This window comes from Artemia franciscana, chromosome 3, assembly GCF_032884065.1.
Source record: "Artemia franciscana chromosome 3, ASM3288406v1, whole genome shotgun sequence".
NCBI lineage: Eukaryota > Metazoa > Arthropoda > Branchiopoda > Anostraca > Artemiidae > Artemia > Artemia franciscana.
This window is the reverse complement of record NC_088865.1, coordinates 22792667-22810050: the sequence shown is the minus strand read 5'-3', so window position 1 is coordinate 22810050 and position 17384 is coordinate 22792667. Positions and strand designations below refer to the sequence as shown.

The window sequence follows — 17384 nt, the reverse complement described above, 5'->3', positions numbered from 1 at the left end:
AGAGAGCGGATCCGTTCCAATTATGTCAATCACGTATCTAGAACTTGTGCTTATTCTTCCCATCAAGTTTCATCCCAATCTCTCCACTCTAAGTGTTTTCCAAGATTTCCGGTTTCTAAGATTTCTGTTTCCCCCTCCACCCCCTATGTCCCCAGATCCGATTTCGAATTGAAAATAGAGCATCTAAGACATAAGATCTTTCTATATATCAAGTTTCATCAAGATCCGATCACCCATTCGTAAGATAAAGAAACCTCAATTTTCACGTTTTTTAAGATTTCCGGTTTCTCCCTCCAACTCCCCCCAATTTCACCGGACCTGGTCGGGAGTTAAAATACGAGTTCTGAAGCACAAGATCCATCTAAATATCAAATTTCATTAAGATCTGATCACCCATTTGCAAGTTACAAATGCCTCATTTTTTCTAATTTTTTTGAATTACCCCCTCCCCAAAAAGAGTGGATCCAGTCCGGTTGTGTCAGTCACATATCATGGACTTGTGTTTATTCTTCCCACCCAGTTTCATCCTGATCTCTTCACTCTAAGCGTTTTCCAAGATTTCCGGTTTCACCCAAACTCCCCCAAATGACATTGGATCCGGTCGAGATTTAAAATAAGAGATGTGAGTTACGAGTTCCTTCTAAATATGAAGTTCCATTAAGCTCCGATCACTCCTTCATAAGTTAAAAATACCTCATTTCTTATAATTTTTCAGAATTAACCCTCCCCCAACTCCCCCAATGAGAGCGGATCCTTTCCGGTTATGTCAATCACGTATCTAGGATTTGTGCTTATTTTTCCCACCAAGTTTCATCCCGATCCCTCCACTCTAAGCGTTTTCCAAGATGTTAGGTTTCCCCCTCCAACTCCCCCCAATGTCACCGGATCCGGTAGGGATTTAAAATAAGAGCTCTGAATATAAGACCTTCTAAATATCAAATTTCAATATCAAATTATCATTATTGTTCTAGAATGTCTTTTGAAGAGGTTCAATTGTTAGCCTTTACCATGGGTTTTGCAATAAATAATAAAATGATAAAACATGGCATTAGCTAAATCTTGTTAATGGGCCTTTATCACACAAAATACTTATGAAGCGAAAAAAAAAAATCATACTACCTGTCATAGTTATACTACACTTTGATCATCATTTTACAAATAAAGTTATTCTCAGTTGTAACTGAATCACCGGTAATGTTTTACAGAAGTTTTCAAAAATACTAGCTTCTCTCGCTTCGCTAACACTATAAATTTCTCTTGGGGAATTATCAACGCATATTTGACGTAAGCTATCGCCAAACAACCACAGAAAAGGTCAGAGACTAATACAAGCGCCTAGTTTTTCATCTGATACTCACTCACAAACCCGGTAATACAAATGAACTGATCATGTTTAATTTAGCAGCATATCAGTCAAAAAATTTGATTCAACAATTTGAGGGCTCAAAATAAAAGTAAACCTGAATAATTTTTCTTACTAACAAGTCTAAATATGGGGTTAATTAAGGTATAAGAAGAATTACGGTCGTATATTTAGGTTTACTTCAATAGATGTTTATTTATGAAATCAAAGAGAAGTTAGAGACTTATCAGAAGATCAGTGCCGGTGCCGGTACAGAAAAAACGTATTGGGAGACAAGATACAAAAATTACACTATTTACAGTCGCCAAGTTAAAAACAAACTTTTCAGACGGAAAATAAAGACCAATGCTAAAACTCTGATGATTCATTTACACATTGCGGATATCCGTTCATCTTTTTTCGAAGGATGGCCAGGAAAGTGCAACGTTTTAAGGAATTTTTTTCAAATAAATGCATCAGCGTGACCCTCCTCTGAAAGCTGTTCATCAATAGTGAGCCCAATGACATCATTTTTTCTTGATTTTTGTTATAGCCTGGGTGAGCAATATTATACAAGCTGGGGTAGCCTTGAACCAATGTTATAAGATTATGAAGTTTGTTATGATGCATAGTCATGGTTTATTCACTTAAAAACCTTGCCAAGAATCGGTTCTGATTTGACCAAATATATATATATATATATATATATATATATATATATATATATATATATATATATATATATATATATATATATATATATATATATATATATATATATATATATATATATATATATATATATATATATATATATATATAGATATATATATATATAGATATATATATATATATATATATATATATATATATATATATATATATATGTTTTTAACTACGTAAAACTTGCGAATATACAACATTCTTTGCTGTCCCATTGTCTGTGCATATAAACAGATTGTCAGGTTTACCGACTCTTGAACATGCAACATATAATGGTCCATGGGAAAACAATCCGTATTCAGATCTATACCTCATGATTCTAATGATTGCCCTATATTCCCTGTGTCCCGGTCGTCATTTGTGTCCCGGTGTCCCAGTCTGTGATTTATCTTTGAGCGTTCCGGGCGTCATTTATATTCCTTGTGTCCCGGTGTCCCGGTCATCATTTATATTTTTTTTTATTTTTATTTATATTTTTTTAGTTTTCTTTTTCTCCTTTATTTTTCAGTTTTTTTCCTTTTTTTAGTTTTTTTTTCTATTTTAGTTCTTTTAGTTTTTACCTTTTTTAGTTTTTTTAGTTTTTTAGATGAAATTTTTTTTTAGTTTTTTACCTTTTTTCTTTTTAGTTTTTTATTGGTTTTTACCCTTTTTTTAGCTTTTTTAGTTTTTTTTCGTTTTTTCTTTTTACTTTTTTTTAGTTTTTATCTTTTTTATTTTTTTTATTTTTATTTTTAATTTTATTAGTTTTCTTTTTCTCTTCTATTTTTCAGTTTTTTCCTTTTTTTAGTTTTTTTTTTAGTTTTTAGTTTTTTAAGTTTTTTCTTTTTTTAGTTTCTTTAGTTTTTTTAGTTTTTCGGCTTTTTTATTTTTTTTATTAGTTTTTAGTTTTTTTTGTAGTTTTTGCCTTTTTTTAGTTTTTTCAGTTTTTTTTTAGTTTTTAGTTTTTTACCTTTTTTAGCCTAACCAGGATTTGAACCTGGGACCTTCATTCTCCGTTCTGACACCCTCTCTCACCGAGTGACTACTCCAGCATGTTCATTTTGGTGTTTTAAATGGTATATTATTAACCAAATTAATGTGTTTTACAATATACTAAGCATCGTCATAACAAAAATGACGACAACTAATTTCATGACGTCAGCCGACACAGAAACATGACGTCACCTGATCCACAGATCCACAGACAGACAACTTATTTATATATATATATATATATATATATATATATATATATATATATATATATATATATATATATATATATATATATATATATATATATATATATATATATATATATATATATATATATATATATATATATATATATATACTAGCTGTTGGGGTGGCGCTTCGCGCCAATGTAGTTGTATCCGTGTCCCACCTATGAATATATATATATATATATATATATATATATATATATATATATATATATATATATATATATATATATATATATATATATATATATATATATATATATATATATATATATATATATATATATCTTTCGACACTTTATGTTTCAACTATAAAAAATTCCGATTTCTTTGTGTTTTCAGTTAAGTGCTAGTATTGCGTAATTCTACAAATACAAGAAAATAACATCATTTAATGCATTTGTGCATAAATGGAGCACTTATTGACGCCAGATCAGTACCGCTTACGAGAAGGATGTGGAAGTCAACATTAGCTTTCGTTTGAGCTCTTCTTCGTCTCTCTTTGCCTTTCAGAGGATACCAAGAACCTAAGTCTTAGATGCTTATGGCATACCCTCATTTGGCGCTTAATCTACGCAGCTAATGAAGTTTATATTTTCAACATTCTCCTAAGCAATACCTTTCTTAAGAAGGACTCGCATATTTTCTAATCCTCTTCATTCCTGAAATGACACCAAAAATAGGCGCTTTTCCCAAGTAACACTCAAAAGCGATGCATCAGTGCCGCCGGTACTGATCAATAAAAAACACGTAGGACTCATTTGAATCCTTATTCACCTTTCTATGGCTTTAATAATATATCACGTCTAACATCTGGAATACTTCAGGCCCAACCTCACCTGTCACCCAATTGGAACCTGATTGTTTTTATGTTTATTCCAAAAACTCCCCTTTATTGCAGTGCAGTGGACACGTGCTGTACTTTTGTCATGTATATAAGACTTATATACATGACAAAAGTACATCACGTGTCCACTGCAATGCGCTCTGACTATAAATCTCACTATCAACACTCCTGACTTGCAGGGTTCTCTCAAAATATAACATAACAAGACCAAAGGTTTCGATGAGATCCCATAAATTTTATATTTGATCCAGACAATTGCGTCTTGTAGATCCGGTCTTCGCCAGACTCCTTGAATATCTGTACTATTTAATATTTGACCAATGACTGGTCTTCCGAGAAAACAAACTTATATTATAGGTGCACATGAGCTTAAACAAATACATGTCGATGCCACCAAAATCGGTCCTTGATAAAGTGCGTCTCGGGAAACAAAAAGTTGTGAATGTTGTTCGTCAGGGACTCGGTCCTCACTGCAAGCAAAAAGTTGTCGAAGAAATGAATGTGAGACCTTTTTCTTTGGTCATCGACGAAACGACGGATGTGGGAACCGTTAAACAGCTCGCTGTATGTGTTTCCTTTTGTAACAACGAAATGGAAACGGATATCGATGTCATTGATTTTGTGGAGTGCTCAAACGGATCAGCAGTTTCCATTTTCACCAAACTGGAGGAAACTTTGGAGTTTTTAAGAGTAAGTGAAGTGCATTTACGGAATTGGGTCGGGTTCTGTAGTGATACCACGAACGCCATGATGGGTTGTAACAACTCAGTGGCGACTCTGATCCAAAGAAGCTACCCTTGGGTATTTATAGTGAAGTGCATTTGTCATTCCATTCATCTGTGCGCCTATACGCCTGCAAGAAACTGACGAAGACTCTAGAAGACCTGTGTCGTCATGTTTACAATCATTTCAATATGAGTGCCAAGCGTACAGCTGCCCTGAAAGAATTTCATTTGTTTTCAGAGACTGCGGTCCACAAGATATTGGCACCAGGTCAAACAAGATGGCTTTCGCTACAGAACTGTGTCCATCGAATTCTAGAGCAGTGGAATACCCTAACCTTGTATTTTACCAGTGCCCATTTTGAAGATCCGACTCACGGCAGTGAGTTAGTTCTGAGTGCCCTGAAAAATCCATTTATGAGGATCGTCATGATGTTCGTGGACTACGCGCTGGGACTTTTGAACGACTTCAATACCCTTTTCCAGTCCCAGGCGCCTATTTTCTACCGACTGAAAATCGAAGTCATTCAATTGGTGGAAACTCTGTTGAAAAACTTTATGAATGCTCGCGCAGTAAGGAGCTGTACCGACATCATGAAAATTGATGTTGAAGACGAAGCCAGTTATGTGCATCTGCGAAAGGTCTACCTCGGCTTAGATGCCGAAGCAGCAATGACTGGCCTTCTTGCGTCTAGTGATGGACGAAATGCCAATCCCGACGAAGTTGACAAGGTTTATTCTACCGCGAGAGAATTTTACAAGGAAGTGGTGGTCCAGATTAAAAACCACTTCTCGTTCGACTCGGACATTTTCGCCTTCTCAGAACTACTTGACCCTGTTCAGGCTCAGGATCTGAATCCTCCTAGCCTGGCACCATTTTGGCGAAATATAGCTTACCCTCCTGGTCCAAAAGTCTGATAGACAGAGAGTGGAGAGAGCAGAGCTCTGTAAGACAGCCAAATGGCGAAGATGCCAGTTCGCTCTCAGTAACTGACTACTGGAAGCTTATATTTGCCCAGAAATACTCTAACGGCAAACCAAAGTTTGGTAACCTGAGGCTTGTCGTTGAGTACCTGTACGCTCTACCGTTTTCGAACGTAATAGCGGAGAGACTGTTTAGTACTTTGAAGGACGTCAAAACAGACAAACGTAACTGCCTGTCGACAGTTACGATTAGTTCAACGCTTCAGACTAAACTTGGCATGAGTAGGCTTAAGGTGACACCTCAGTCTCTGGTCGTAGATGGGAGCATGAGGCAGTTACTGAAAGGCGTAGTTGCTTCCGCAACCGCTACTGAAGCTAGTGCCGCTATCTTGAAATCGGCTTCTTTAGCGCGAGCTCGTCTGGCCCAAGAAAGAGCAAACAATACCGTTGACGATCAGGATTAGCTGCAGTGTGATCTAATGAAAATTCTGACTGTGATTCGTATTCATAATTCTAGTTCAAGTTATGTGATCAAGTACTTTTAGCTGCAGTGTGATACAGTGAAAATTCTGCCCGAGTTCTGTTACTCGTATTCGTAATTCTAGTTCTAATTATGTAAACAAATAGTTTTAGATGACTTTCAATAAAACCATTTAGTTTGCATAAGTTTTGTATGAAAGAAACATTGTTCCTTGTTGATAGCTGATTTTGGAGTAATAATAAGTCTTCACCTTCCAGAATCTGGGTTCCCAGATTTTCCGAGATTTTTTTTTAATCTCTTCTGCGATACTTCAAAATTCCGGAAATCTGGAAGTTCAAAAGCCCCTTTTTCCGGATGATTTTGATATACTTTCGGACCGGTTCATATTCGAGATGCAAGAAGCAGAAGACGTCAAAGAATAATCTGGAAGCCCAGATTCCGGAAGTTCCGGGAGGTGAAGACCGGACTTAAGACTCTAAAACATATTTTCGATTCTACTTTGTTTTGTCTCTCTATTACTGACATTTTTACCACCAATACAACTGGTATGTGAGACAAAACAGCTGTTTAAAACCTCCTGATTTTTTCCCCGACTTAAAAAAAAAAACCTCCCGATAATCTCCCGACTTTTTTGGAGTCGTTACTGATTTTCAGAAAAAAAAAGTGGAAGCACTGCTTGGGAACAGTAATGCCCGAACAACATTACAAGAGTATACAAAAAAGCCCAGAATTATAATTCGTGTTCTTGTCGATCTTAATTTTGCACTTGTGGTATAGAATCATGAAATTGAAATTATTAAAACTTGGTTTAGAAAAATATATCAACAGCAATCGGCTCCAAATGTTTTTTTGTTGTTTTGTTTTTTCAAAAATTCTCATCCCCTTGATATTTACTGCACAACGGTTGACCAACACTTTATCTTTGTATCCTCACTCGGATTGCACATACAGACATGAAAACTACATATTTAGCCTTCCATATTTTCTAACTTTATCGAAATATGCCTTAAGTCTCCATTCTGATTTTCAAATCATAAAATTTATGCTTGAAAGTTGAACAAAATTAACTAAACAAATTGCTAACAGTATTACAGTGTTGTCATACATCAGTGTTTAAGCAGCCGTGCGTAATTTTGCTTATATCAATAAATGTACCAATAATCTGGCTGTGGAGTGAACACTAAATCCGATTTTTTTTTTTTTCCAAATAAAGAGGATTGTGCAAAGGAGGAGGAAATTTCCTTTGAATACTAAAAAAACTTCCGTAGTTTTCCAGAAACAAAATATTATCTTTTCTAGCCTACTAAATAATGCAATAAAGAAACAACAAATCTGTCCTAGACAAGATTTTAAAAACAAAATCAAGTTTCGTCAAATAGCGACAAACAGAACAAAGCAAACATTGCCCTGGGCAGTCCGTTCTTAGAACTGATGGTTCAACATATTACTGATGCAGGTAAAGAGCGAAGGTGAAACTTAAAATGAATGAGCATTACTGCTTCGCAGCCTAGGTAACATGTATCTATAAAACTAAATACAAAAACAAGTTTTTTTAAATGAAAGTAAGGAGCGACATAAAAACTTAAAACGAACAGAAATTACTTCGTATATGAAAGGGACTGCTTCCTCACCAACGCCCCGCTCTTTACGCTAAAGTTTGACTCTTTCTCTCAACTCTTCTTTTTAAAACAGTAAAAAACTTTAGCGTAAAGAGGGGGGCGTTGATGAGGAAGCAGCCCCTTTCATATACGAAATAATTTATGTTCGTTTTAAGTTTTAATGTCGCTCCTTACCTTCAGTTAAAAAAATTGTTTTTTTATTTAATTTCTGAACGTTTTTTTAATCAATGCATGTTTTGATTTTGGCTCTCCGCGGAGGAATAATTAAAACGAAATTTGCATATTTGGTTTTTTTTGGCTAAATGGCTTTCTCATAGTTTTGATCGAATGATTTTGAGAAAAAAAGGAGCGGGGGAGGAAGTCTAGTTACCCTCCGATTTTTTGGTTACTTAAAAAGGCAAAAAGAACTTTTAATTTTTTACGAATGTTTTTATTAGTAAAAGATATACGTAATTTATAAATTAGCTTACGTAACGAACTTTTGTATTCTCATGTTTTCATTACACATATGAGGGGTTCACCCCCTCGTCAGTACCTCGCTCTTTACACTAAACCTTAAATTTTGTCCCAATTCATTAATAATGACCCCTAAATCACAAAAGCCTTAGAATAAATAGTTGAAATTACTAAAAATACTTTAGCGTAAAGAGAGAGGTATTAGGAGGAGGTGAGCCCCTCGTATGCGTAGTAATTTCTGTTCGTTTTAAGTTTTAATGCTGCTCCTTAGGCTACTTCCAGTTGAAAAAAAACTTTTTCATATTTATTTTTTGATTGTTTTTTTTCTTAATAATGCTAGAAAAACCTGCGCTCCCTTCATGGAAATTTTCTTCCCCCATAACAAATTCCTCAATGGAAAGTTCCCAACATATCCCCCTCTTCTCAACCCCTCCCCATCCAACCAAAAAATCCCCCCTGAAAACGTCTGTACACTTCCCAATAACCATTACTATATGTAAGCACTGATCAGAGTTTACAACTTGTAGTAAGTTCGTAACTCCCACGGGGACTGTGGGGGAGTAAGTCGTCCCCAAACACATAGTTATAAGGTTTTTCGAATACTCTGAATAAAATGGCTATCTCAGAATTTTGATCCGTTGACTTTGGGAAAATAATTAGCGTGGGAGGGGGCCTAGGTGCCCTCCAATTTTTTTGGTCACTTAAAAAGGGCACTAGAACTTTCCATTTCCGTTAGAATGAGCCCTCTCGCAACATTCTAGGACCACTGGGTCGATACGATCACCCCTGGGAAAAAAAACAACAAACAAACAAACAAATAAACACGCATCCGTGATCTGCCTTCTGGCAAAAAATACAAAATTCCACATTTTTGTAGATAGGAGCTTGAAACTTCTAAAATAGGATTCTTTAAAATGCTGAATCTGATGGTGTGGTTTTCGTTAAGTTTCTATGACTTTTAGAGGGTGTTTCCCCCTATTTTCTAAAATAAGACAGATTTTCTCAGGCTCGTAACTTTTGATGGGTAAGACTAAACTTGATGAAACTTATATATTTAAAGTCAGCATTAAAATGCAATTCTTTTGATGTAGCTATTGGTGTCAAAATTCTATTTTTTAGAATTTTGGTTACTATTGAGCCGGGTCGCTCCTTACTACAGTTCGTTACCACGAACTGTTTGACTACGTTGAATAAACCGACTGATGATATTTCCCCCTATTTGTAGGATTATAAGAAACTAGTATTTTACTGAAAACACAAAATAACGCCGAATTTTTTTGTACAGTTTGGATACTTAACGCCTAAGAACGCTTAAGATCTAATGCTTAAAACGCTATTAAAGCGCTTAGGAACATCTACCCTCGATGAGGAAGTTCAAAGAGTGGGAAGTAAAATTGTTTGAAAAACTTGGTTTACTACACCATCCTTGAAATAAGCACCTTAGCTCCAACATGTGACTAGCAACAGTAAGTTGATATAGCTCCAACATATCTAGTTTTTGGCTTGGTAAGTTATTTTTTTTCGAATTTTACTACTTATTTACTAACTGAGTGAATTACCAATCTACTACTCATTTACTACTTACTAATTCATTAGAAATTTACTAGTTCCCTACTAAGTTAGGATTGAATTTTATAACTTAGGATCGAACTTTTTTGGACAAAGTCAACTTATTTTACCAAGCTTATAATTTTTTTCTAAAATTGGTATATTTTGCTATTTTTATATGTCTATTCTAAGTCTATCTATCACCAGAGTTTTACTTTTTTCTCTTGTTTTTTTTTTTATATTCCTGTAAACTTGTTTGATATTTTGATCTATTTTATTTATTTTATGAAAAAAAAAATCATGTCGTCAGCACAGCACAAATAACACACTAGTCCTTAGCAATTTTCAGGGGAGTGGTGTATAACATTCACCGTTTCTAATTCTTCAGTTTTATTATATAAAAACAAACGTGTGACGCTTAACACGCTAATGACATTCTAGCTTTTAGAGGGTGGGTAGCTCAATTCTTATTTGTGGTAACTTCTATTCATTATAAGCTTATGCTAATTTCTAACTTAATTTATGTTGCTTTTAGCTTACATTTATTCATTTGTAATAATTTATGTTTGCCTAACTGTGTCAAAGCAATTTCAGGTCTCTTTTATCATTGAATATACGTGTTCCTCCATCCCGGACACGGTCCGACAAGGCAAATTTGAAAGAGAAGGTCAATTTATTCAGTTTTGAGTTCACTTTAAGGACTCAAAATACCTCTAAATTCAATCTGACTAATCAACTTACCTTACAAAATCCGTTTTCTCATTTCTAAAAAAGTCCAAGTCTGCGGCGGGAGCCGTAGACAAATGTCCAAAAGAGGAAAAAAGGAAAAGAAAAATGAAAAGCAGTAGGTTCAGTAAGTCATTCTGGTGAAGGTATTCGTTGTTTTCGTTCGAAATCTTTTGACTAAAACTTTGTTCTTTCCAAGGCACTTGCGAAACAAGAACAAAAAAGAACACAAATATTTATGAGTCCAGTTAAACAGACCTGAAAAAGAATAAATGAAATTAATAACAACATCTTTAACTACTCTAAAGAGAGAAGGCTATTCTAGCAGTCTGAAAACAATTTCAAAATATCAACGCAATAGCCTAGATGTGGCCATAAATTCACAGGACTACCAAAGGGCTAAGTTCCAAGAGTTCTAATTCCACTTGAAGAGGTCAGTAGAGAGAGACCGCATCAATCCTGCAAAGTTTTATGGGTTAATCAAATATGTATGACGAGCCAACTTCTAGAAAAATAAGATATAAAAGTACCACATTGGGCCAATGTGCTGTAGTTTAAAACTTGGTCATACCTTGTAATTTCATCTCTTGTAATTTTTGGAAAAACATAAGTTTTGAAGTTCTGTGAAAGAGTTAGACTCGCCAATCAACCAATTTTAAGAAGTTTCTGGGAGTACCTTAAAAAAAGGTGGCTCTGTTGTCTTTTATGGCTGTATTAACAGATATACAACAGAAACTAAAAGCAAGCTTACAATGAAAATGGCATCATGCCTGTTTGGCAATTATGGTAAAAATCAAACAGTTCGTGGTAACGAACCGTAAGTAAGGAGCGACCCGGCTCAATAGCAACCGAAATTCTAAAAAACGGAATTTCGGATGCCAATAGGTATATCAAAAGAATTTGAGTTTTGTGCTGGCTTCAAATATATAAGTTTCATTAAGTTTATTCTTACCCATCAAATTACGAGTCATAGAAAATTTGCCTGCTTTTTGAAACAAGAACTAAGAGCTCATATGACACTTGTGACGAGGCAAGAAGAGCTAAGAGCCAAGAGCTCATTTTTTCTAATTTTTCCTCTCCCTTTAGCCCCCCAGATGCTCGAATCTGAGAAAACGACTTTATCAAGTCAATTTGTGCAGCTCCCTGACACGCCTACAAATTTTCATCGTCTTAGCACGTCCAGAAGCACCAAACTCGCCGAATCACAAAACCCCTCCCCCCAACTCCCCCAAGAGAGCAAATCCAGTACGGTTACGTCAATCACGTATCAAGAACATTTGCTTATTCTATCCACCAAGCTTCATCCAGATTCCTCCACTCCAAGTGTTTTCCAAGATTTCCCCCTACAAACTCCCCTCTCTGAGGAGATCTGGTCGGAATTTGAAATAAGAGCTCTGAGACATGAATTCCTTCTAAATATCAAATTTCATTAAGATCCGATCACCTATTCGTAAGATAAAAATACCCCAATTTTCATATTTTCCAAGAATTCCGGTTTCCCCCTCAAACTCCCCCCAATGTCACAGGATCTGGTCGGAATTTAAAATTAGAGCTTTAAAGCACAAGATCCTTCTAAATATCAAATTTCATTAAGATCTGGTCACCCTTTCGTAAGTTACAAATACCTCAATTTTCAAAATTACCCCCCCCAACCCCACCAAAGAGAGCAGATCTGATCCGGTTATGTCAGTCACGTATTTTAGACAGGTTTTTATTCTTCCCATCCAGTTTCATCCTGATCTCTCCGCTTTAAGTTTTTTTCTAAGATTTCTGGTCCCCCCCAACTGTCCTCCCCCCCCAGTGACGCTGGATCCGGTTGAGATTTAAAATAAGAGATCTGAGTTACGAGGTCCTTCTAAATATGAAGTTTCATGAAGATCCGATCACTCCTTCGTAAGTTAAAAATACGTCATATTTTAATTTTTCAGAATTACCCCCCACCAATTCCCCAAATAGAGCGTAAGTCAAAAATGCCTCATTTTTTCGAATATTTCAGAATTAACCCCCCACCCAACAACCCCAAAGAGAGCAGATCCGTTCCGGTTATGTCAATCATGTATCTAGGACTTGTGCTAATTTTTCCCACTAAGTTTCATCCCGATCCCTCCACTCTAAGTGTTTTCCAAGATTTTAGGTTTTCCCCTCCAACTCCCCCCCAATGTCACCAGATCCGGTCGGGACTTAAAACAAGAGCTCTGAGACAGGATATCCTTCTAAATATCAAATTTCATTGAGATTCGATCACCCGTTTGTAAGTTAAAAATACCTCATTTTTTTCTAATTTTTCAGAATTACCCCCCCCCCCCCAAACTACCCCAAAAAGAGTGGATCCATTCCGGTTACGTCAATCACGTATCTAGGACTTAGGCTTATTTTTCCCACCAAGTTTCATCCTGATACCTCCACTTTAAATGTTTTCCAAGATTTTAGGTTTCCCCCTACCAACCCCCCCCCCCAAAATGTCACCAGATCCGGTCGGGATTTAAAATAACAGCTCTTAGACACAATATCCTCCCAAACATCAAATTTCATTAAGATCTGATCAACCGTTCGTAAGTCAAAAATACTTAAATTTTTCCATTTTTCTGAATTAACGGGCCCCCCACTTCCCCCCCAGATGGTCAAATCGGGAAAAAGACTATTTCTAATTTAATCTGGTCCGTCCCCTAATACTCCTGCCAAATTTCATCGTCCTAGCTTACCTGGAAGTGCCTAAAATAGCAAAACCAGGACTGACAGACAGAAGACCGACAGAATTTGCGACTGCTATATGTCACTTGGTTAATACCAAGTGCCATAAAAAGAGGAAAACTCCCCCTAAAAGTCATGAAATCTTGACGAAGATTACGGGCGTGAGAAATTTTCGGACAGTCTTAGGCACACTAATCCCTGAAATGGCACAGAGCAGCCAAGCAAATCACTGGCAAGTCTACTCATAACAGCACAAAAATAAGCCACCCTGACAGAACTTACACAACTGCTGATAAGGTTAATCAATATTTACCCCACATCTGAACCTCATTTCCTTCTCCCACACAAGCCCAGAAGTCTGAAATATTTGACTCCTGCGCATATGAAGGTGAAGTTGTTTTCGATGAGATGACAACCTATAAGACCCTGATGAAAGTGAAAGTACGCTGTTCAGCTTATCCAGACGAACTTCCACCCAAACTGATTCGAGAATACGCCCCTTTCATTGCGAAAACACTCTCAGTGCTGATAAACCTTTGCTTTCGTATAGGGATCTTTAAAGCTGTTTGGAAGAAAGCTTACGTTAGAATAATTCCGAAGGTTACCAACCCTAAGAGCTGTGACGAAATTATACCTATTTCGCAAACACCATGCTTGGCAAAAGTGGCCGAGACCTTTATCATGAGGGTGTTACTTGATCAAATCAAGGGATCTATCGACCAGAGACAATACGGCGGACTGAAAGACTGTAATACCTCAGTGTACCTAGTGCGGATGTACGATAGTCTCCTCAAGTGGATCGAAAAAGGTCACAGTTTTGTAGAATTTGGTGCCATAGATTTCCAAAAGGCATTTGATTTAATCAATCACACTGTAGCTGCCCATAATCTCAAGCTAATGGGGGCTAAGAAAAAGACTCTTACGCTCGTGTTGGACTTTTTCAGTCAGAGGATGCGTCGTGTGTTTGCTCTCTACGAAGGTGATAGAAATTCCGAATGATCCTCATCCACCTGTGGAGCCCCTCAGGGCACTAAGCTTGCAGCTATTCTATTCTTGTCTGTAATTAACTTCCTCATAGCTGACTATGACGACCGCTACAAGTTCGTGGATGACCTGTCATTTATCCTGAAATATTTAGTACAAAACGGAGTTGTGACGCCACAATTCAGTTCAAATTTTTTCAGTGTTTTCACAAAAGAGTGCGCGGAGCTAAATCTTGAGATTAATGTGAACAAGTCGAAGATAGTGCGCTTTAACCCGCTAAAAAGTGATGTTATGGAGCCAAATGTTCCATTCCTTCTAACAAACAATATCAAGATCCTTGGAGTTACTTTCTCCAATGACTTCAGCTTTGCCGCACATATTGAAAAAGTGGTTAAAAGTGCAAACGCTAGTCTACAGACTTTAAACAGTATGCGTAGGCTCAGTGCAAACACAGAGAGTATTAGGTATGCATACATAGCGTATGTCCGCCCCATTCTGGAATATGCGTGCCATGTTTGGGTGCCCTCAGCACAAGGAGCACTCAGCGAGCAGTATCGATCATCTTGGGTCGCCGTGACATCCCCTACGAAAAGGCTCTGGAAGTGCTAGAACTGCCGTCACTCCAAAACCGGTACAATCCCTGGGAAAAGAACTTTAAGTTACAAAACTTTCCAATTGTTTACATATAGTATTTGTTATTGGGAAGTATGCATACATTTTTTGGGGGAGGGGTGATTTATCTGTTGGTGGAATTTTCCACGGGGACAAGTTTCCAGGGGGGAATTCTTCAGGAGAAATTTTACACTGGGGAATTTGCCTGAATGCCTCTACGAAATTCTTTCTTATATCTTGCTTTCTCATTGCCGACTCAATCCTAAGCATGGATATGTTAAGGGTAATTGTCCGGGGTAAATTTTCACTAGGATTGAATTGTCTAGAGATAAAATCCTTGGGAAGGATGGGTTTTCCCGTGGAGGAGCAGCCACACTTTCTGGAGATATTTAGAAAAGGATGAGATATTAAATAAAAGAACATTTTTCAGCTGAAAGTATGGAGCAACATTAAAACTTAAAACGAACAGAAATTATTACGTATATTAGGGGAGTTACTCCTCCAAAACACCTTGCTCTATATGCTAAAGTTTGAATTATGTCCCAATTCCTTAACGACGACTCCTGAAATACTATGTTCATTTAATCAGAACAGTAATAAGCTTTTTTATAAGCACTAAAAAACTTTAGCAGAAAGATCGAGGTGACAATTTCAGCCACGAGGTGACAATTTCACTTTCAGCTGAAAAAATTGTTTTTTCTAATTTGATTTCTGGTCATTTTTTAAATGATGCTGGGAAATCCGGCGCCCCTTCATAGAAATATCCCCCTTGAAGATTTCCTCCATGGAAATATCCTCTCACGTAACCCTCTTTCCCCGAGCCACCCCCCCTGCATCAGAAGAAATCCTACCTGAAAACATCAATAAACTTTTTAATTACCAATACCATATGTAAACAATGGACGAAGTTCATAACTTGTAGCCCTTTCTCAGGGGACTTTTTTGATTTTTTGATTATGCTGAACAAATGGCTATCTCAAAATTTTGATTGAGTGACCTTGGGAAAAAGGGTGTGGGAGGGGACCTAGTTGCCCTCCATCTTTTTGATACTTAAAAAGGACACCAGAACTTTAAATTACGTTGAAATGAGCCCTTTTGCGATATTCCAGGACCACTGGGTCGATACGATCACCCCCTGGGAAAAAAATAAAAATGCATCCGTGATCTTTCTTCTGACAAAAAATACAAGATTCCACATTTTTTGCAGATAGGAGCTTGAAACCTCCACAATAGGGTTCTCTGAAACGCTGAACATGATGGTGAAGATTTTGTGAATTTTAAAGGGTTTCTGGCAAATTTTCTCAGGCTCGTAAATTTTGATGGGAAAGGCTATACTTGATGAAACTTATATATCTGAAATCAGCATAAAAGTCTATTTTTTTATGTACCTATTGGTTTCAAAATTCCATTTTTTAAAGTTTTGGTTACTATTGAGCCGGGTCGCTCCTTACTTACAGTTCGTGGCAACGAATTTTGACTGCATTGCCAACTGCCGGCATCTAAAAAAAGTTATTTTTACTCAAGAAGAGTGCAAGACAAAAAATGTGCATGCCTCTGAGGTAAACAAGAGTGCATTTCAAACGAATAATTGCACTTCTGACCAAGTTGCCAACTACTGAGGTTTCAAGTGAATGAAAACTAAAAAAGAATGATATTCACTCTTCCGGGTCCCTTCTGGGATAAAAAAGAGTGTATGTCAAACGAAAAGCGTTTAAGTTGGCAACCCTGGTGAAATATGCGGAAGCCAGTTCTGCAAAACATAAATTCCGAAAGTATGTCATGCAGAGTATTGTCTTGCATAAATTAATTTTGAATTACAAAACCATGAATTTGCATTCTTGCATTCATTGTTTTAAATAAAACGGTCATCTCAAAATTATCGATCGGATGTATATGGGGAAAAAAGATGGTGGGGGGTGGAAGCCCTCCGATCACTTTTAGGTCTTAAAAAATACACCAAAAATTCTGTTTTCCAATCGAATGAGCACTCCTTCCCAAGTTCATACAAAATCTTTTCCATAAAAACCTTGTGTGTTAACAATGAGCAACTATCTTGACTTACAACCCTTCCCCCAGAAGCTGTTGGTGGGATTGTTAACCTCAGAGGCATGGTTATTTGACCATTAGACTATTTTGAATAAACGATTTTTTTTTTATTTTGATCGGATGCATTTGGGGGGAAATGGCAGTTGAGAGGGAGAGGCTGATTGTCCTCTGGACACCTTTGATTCTTCAAAACTGAAATTAAAATTGCAGTTTTCGATCGAATGGGCCTTCTCCAAAGTTTGTACAACCACACCTTCTATAAAAACTTTAATTTTAACAATGGGTAACTTGCAATAGCTTACAGCCCTTGCCCTGAGGACTGTGGGGGTTTGGGTTAATCACGATTTATTATTCGATTGGAAATTTAAAGTTTTAGTGTCCTTTAAAAAGTCAAAAGTGATTGGAGGGGAACCACACACCCCCCTCCGAGAAAAACACCT

General features: G+C 36.7%; 2 protein-coding genes across 8 annotated transcripts in view; one reads left to right on the top strand and one right to left on the bottom strand.

The window, feature by feature from the left end:
- Positions 1-17384, bottom strand: part of LOC136025037 (uncharacterized) — a 97826-nt gene that overhangs the window by 70303 nt on the left and 10139 nt on the right. For 5 of the 7 annotated variants that reach the window (XM_065700693.1, XM_065700697.1, XM_065700695.1 and 2 more), the window contains exon 2: positions 10627-10869. Coding sequence is in view for 2 of the 7 variants with exons in the window: in XM_065700691.1 (XP_065556763.1) it covers positions 1120-1126 (7 nt within the window). In the remaining 5 variants the exon portion in view is untranslated. Of the gene's footprint in view, positions 1-1119; positions 1305-10626; positions 10870-17384 lie in introns of those variants that run through there. The other 2 variants (XM_065700691.1, XM_065700692.1) reach the window with 2 other exon arrangements.
- LOC136025502 (uncharacterized) lies at positions 13711-14301 on the top strand. The gene has a single exon (XM_065701531.1). The coding sequence runs from the start codon at positions 13711-13713 to the stop codon at positions 14299-14301; it is 591 nt and encodes a 196-aa protein (XP_065557603.1).

Coding starts and splice junctions, on each gene's coding strand:
- LOC136025502 (XM_065701531.1), top strand. CDS start 13,711: ATGACAACCTATAAGACCCTGATGAAAGTGAAAGTACGCTGTTCAGCT.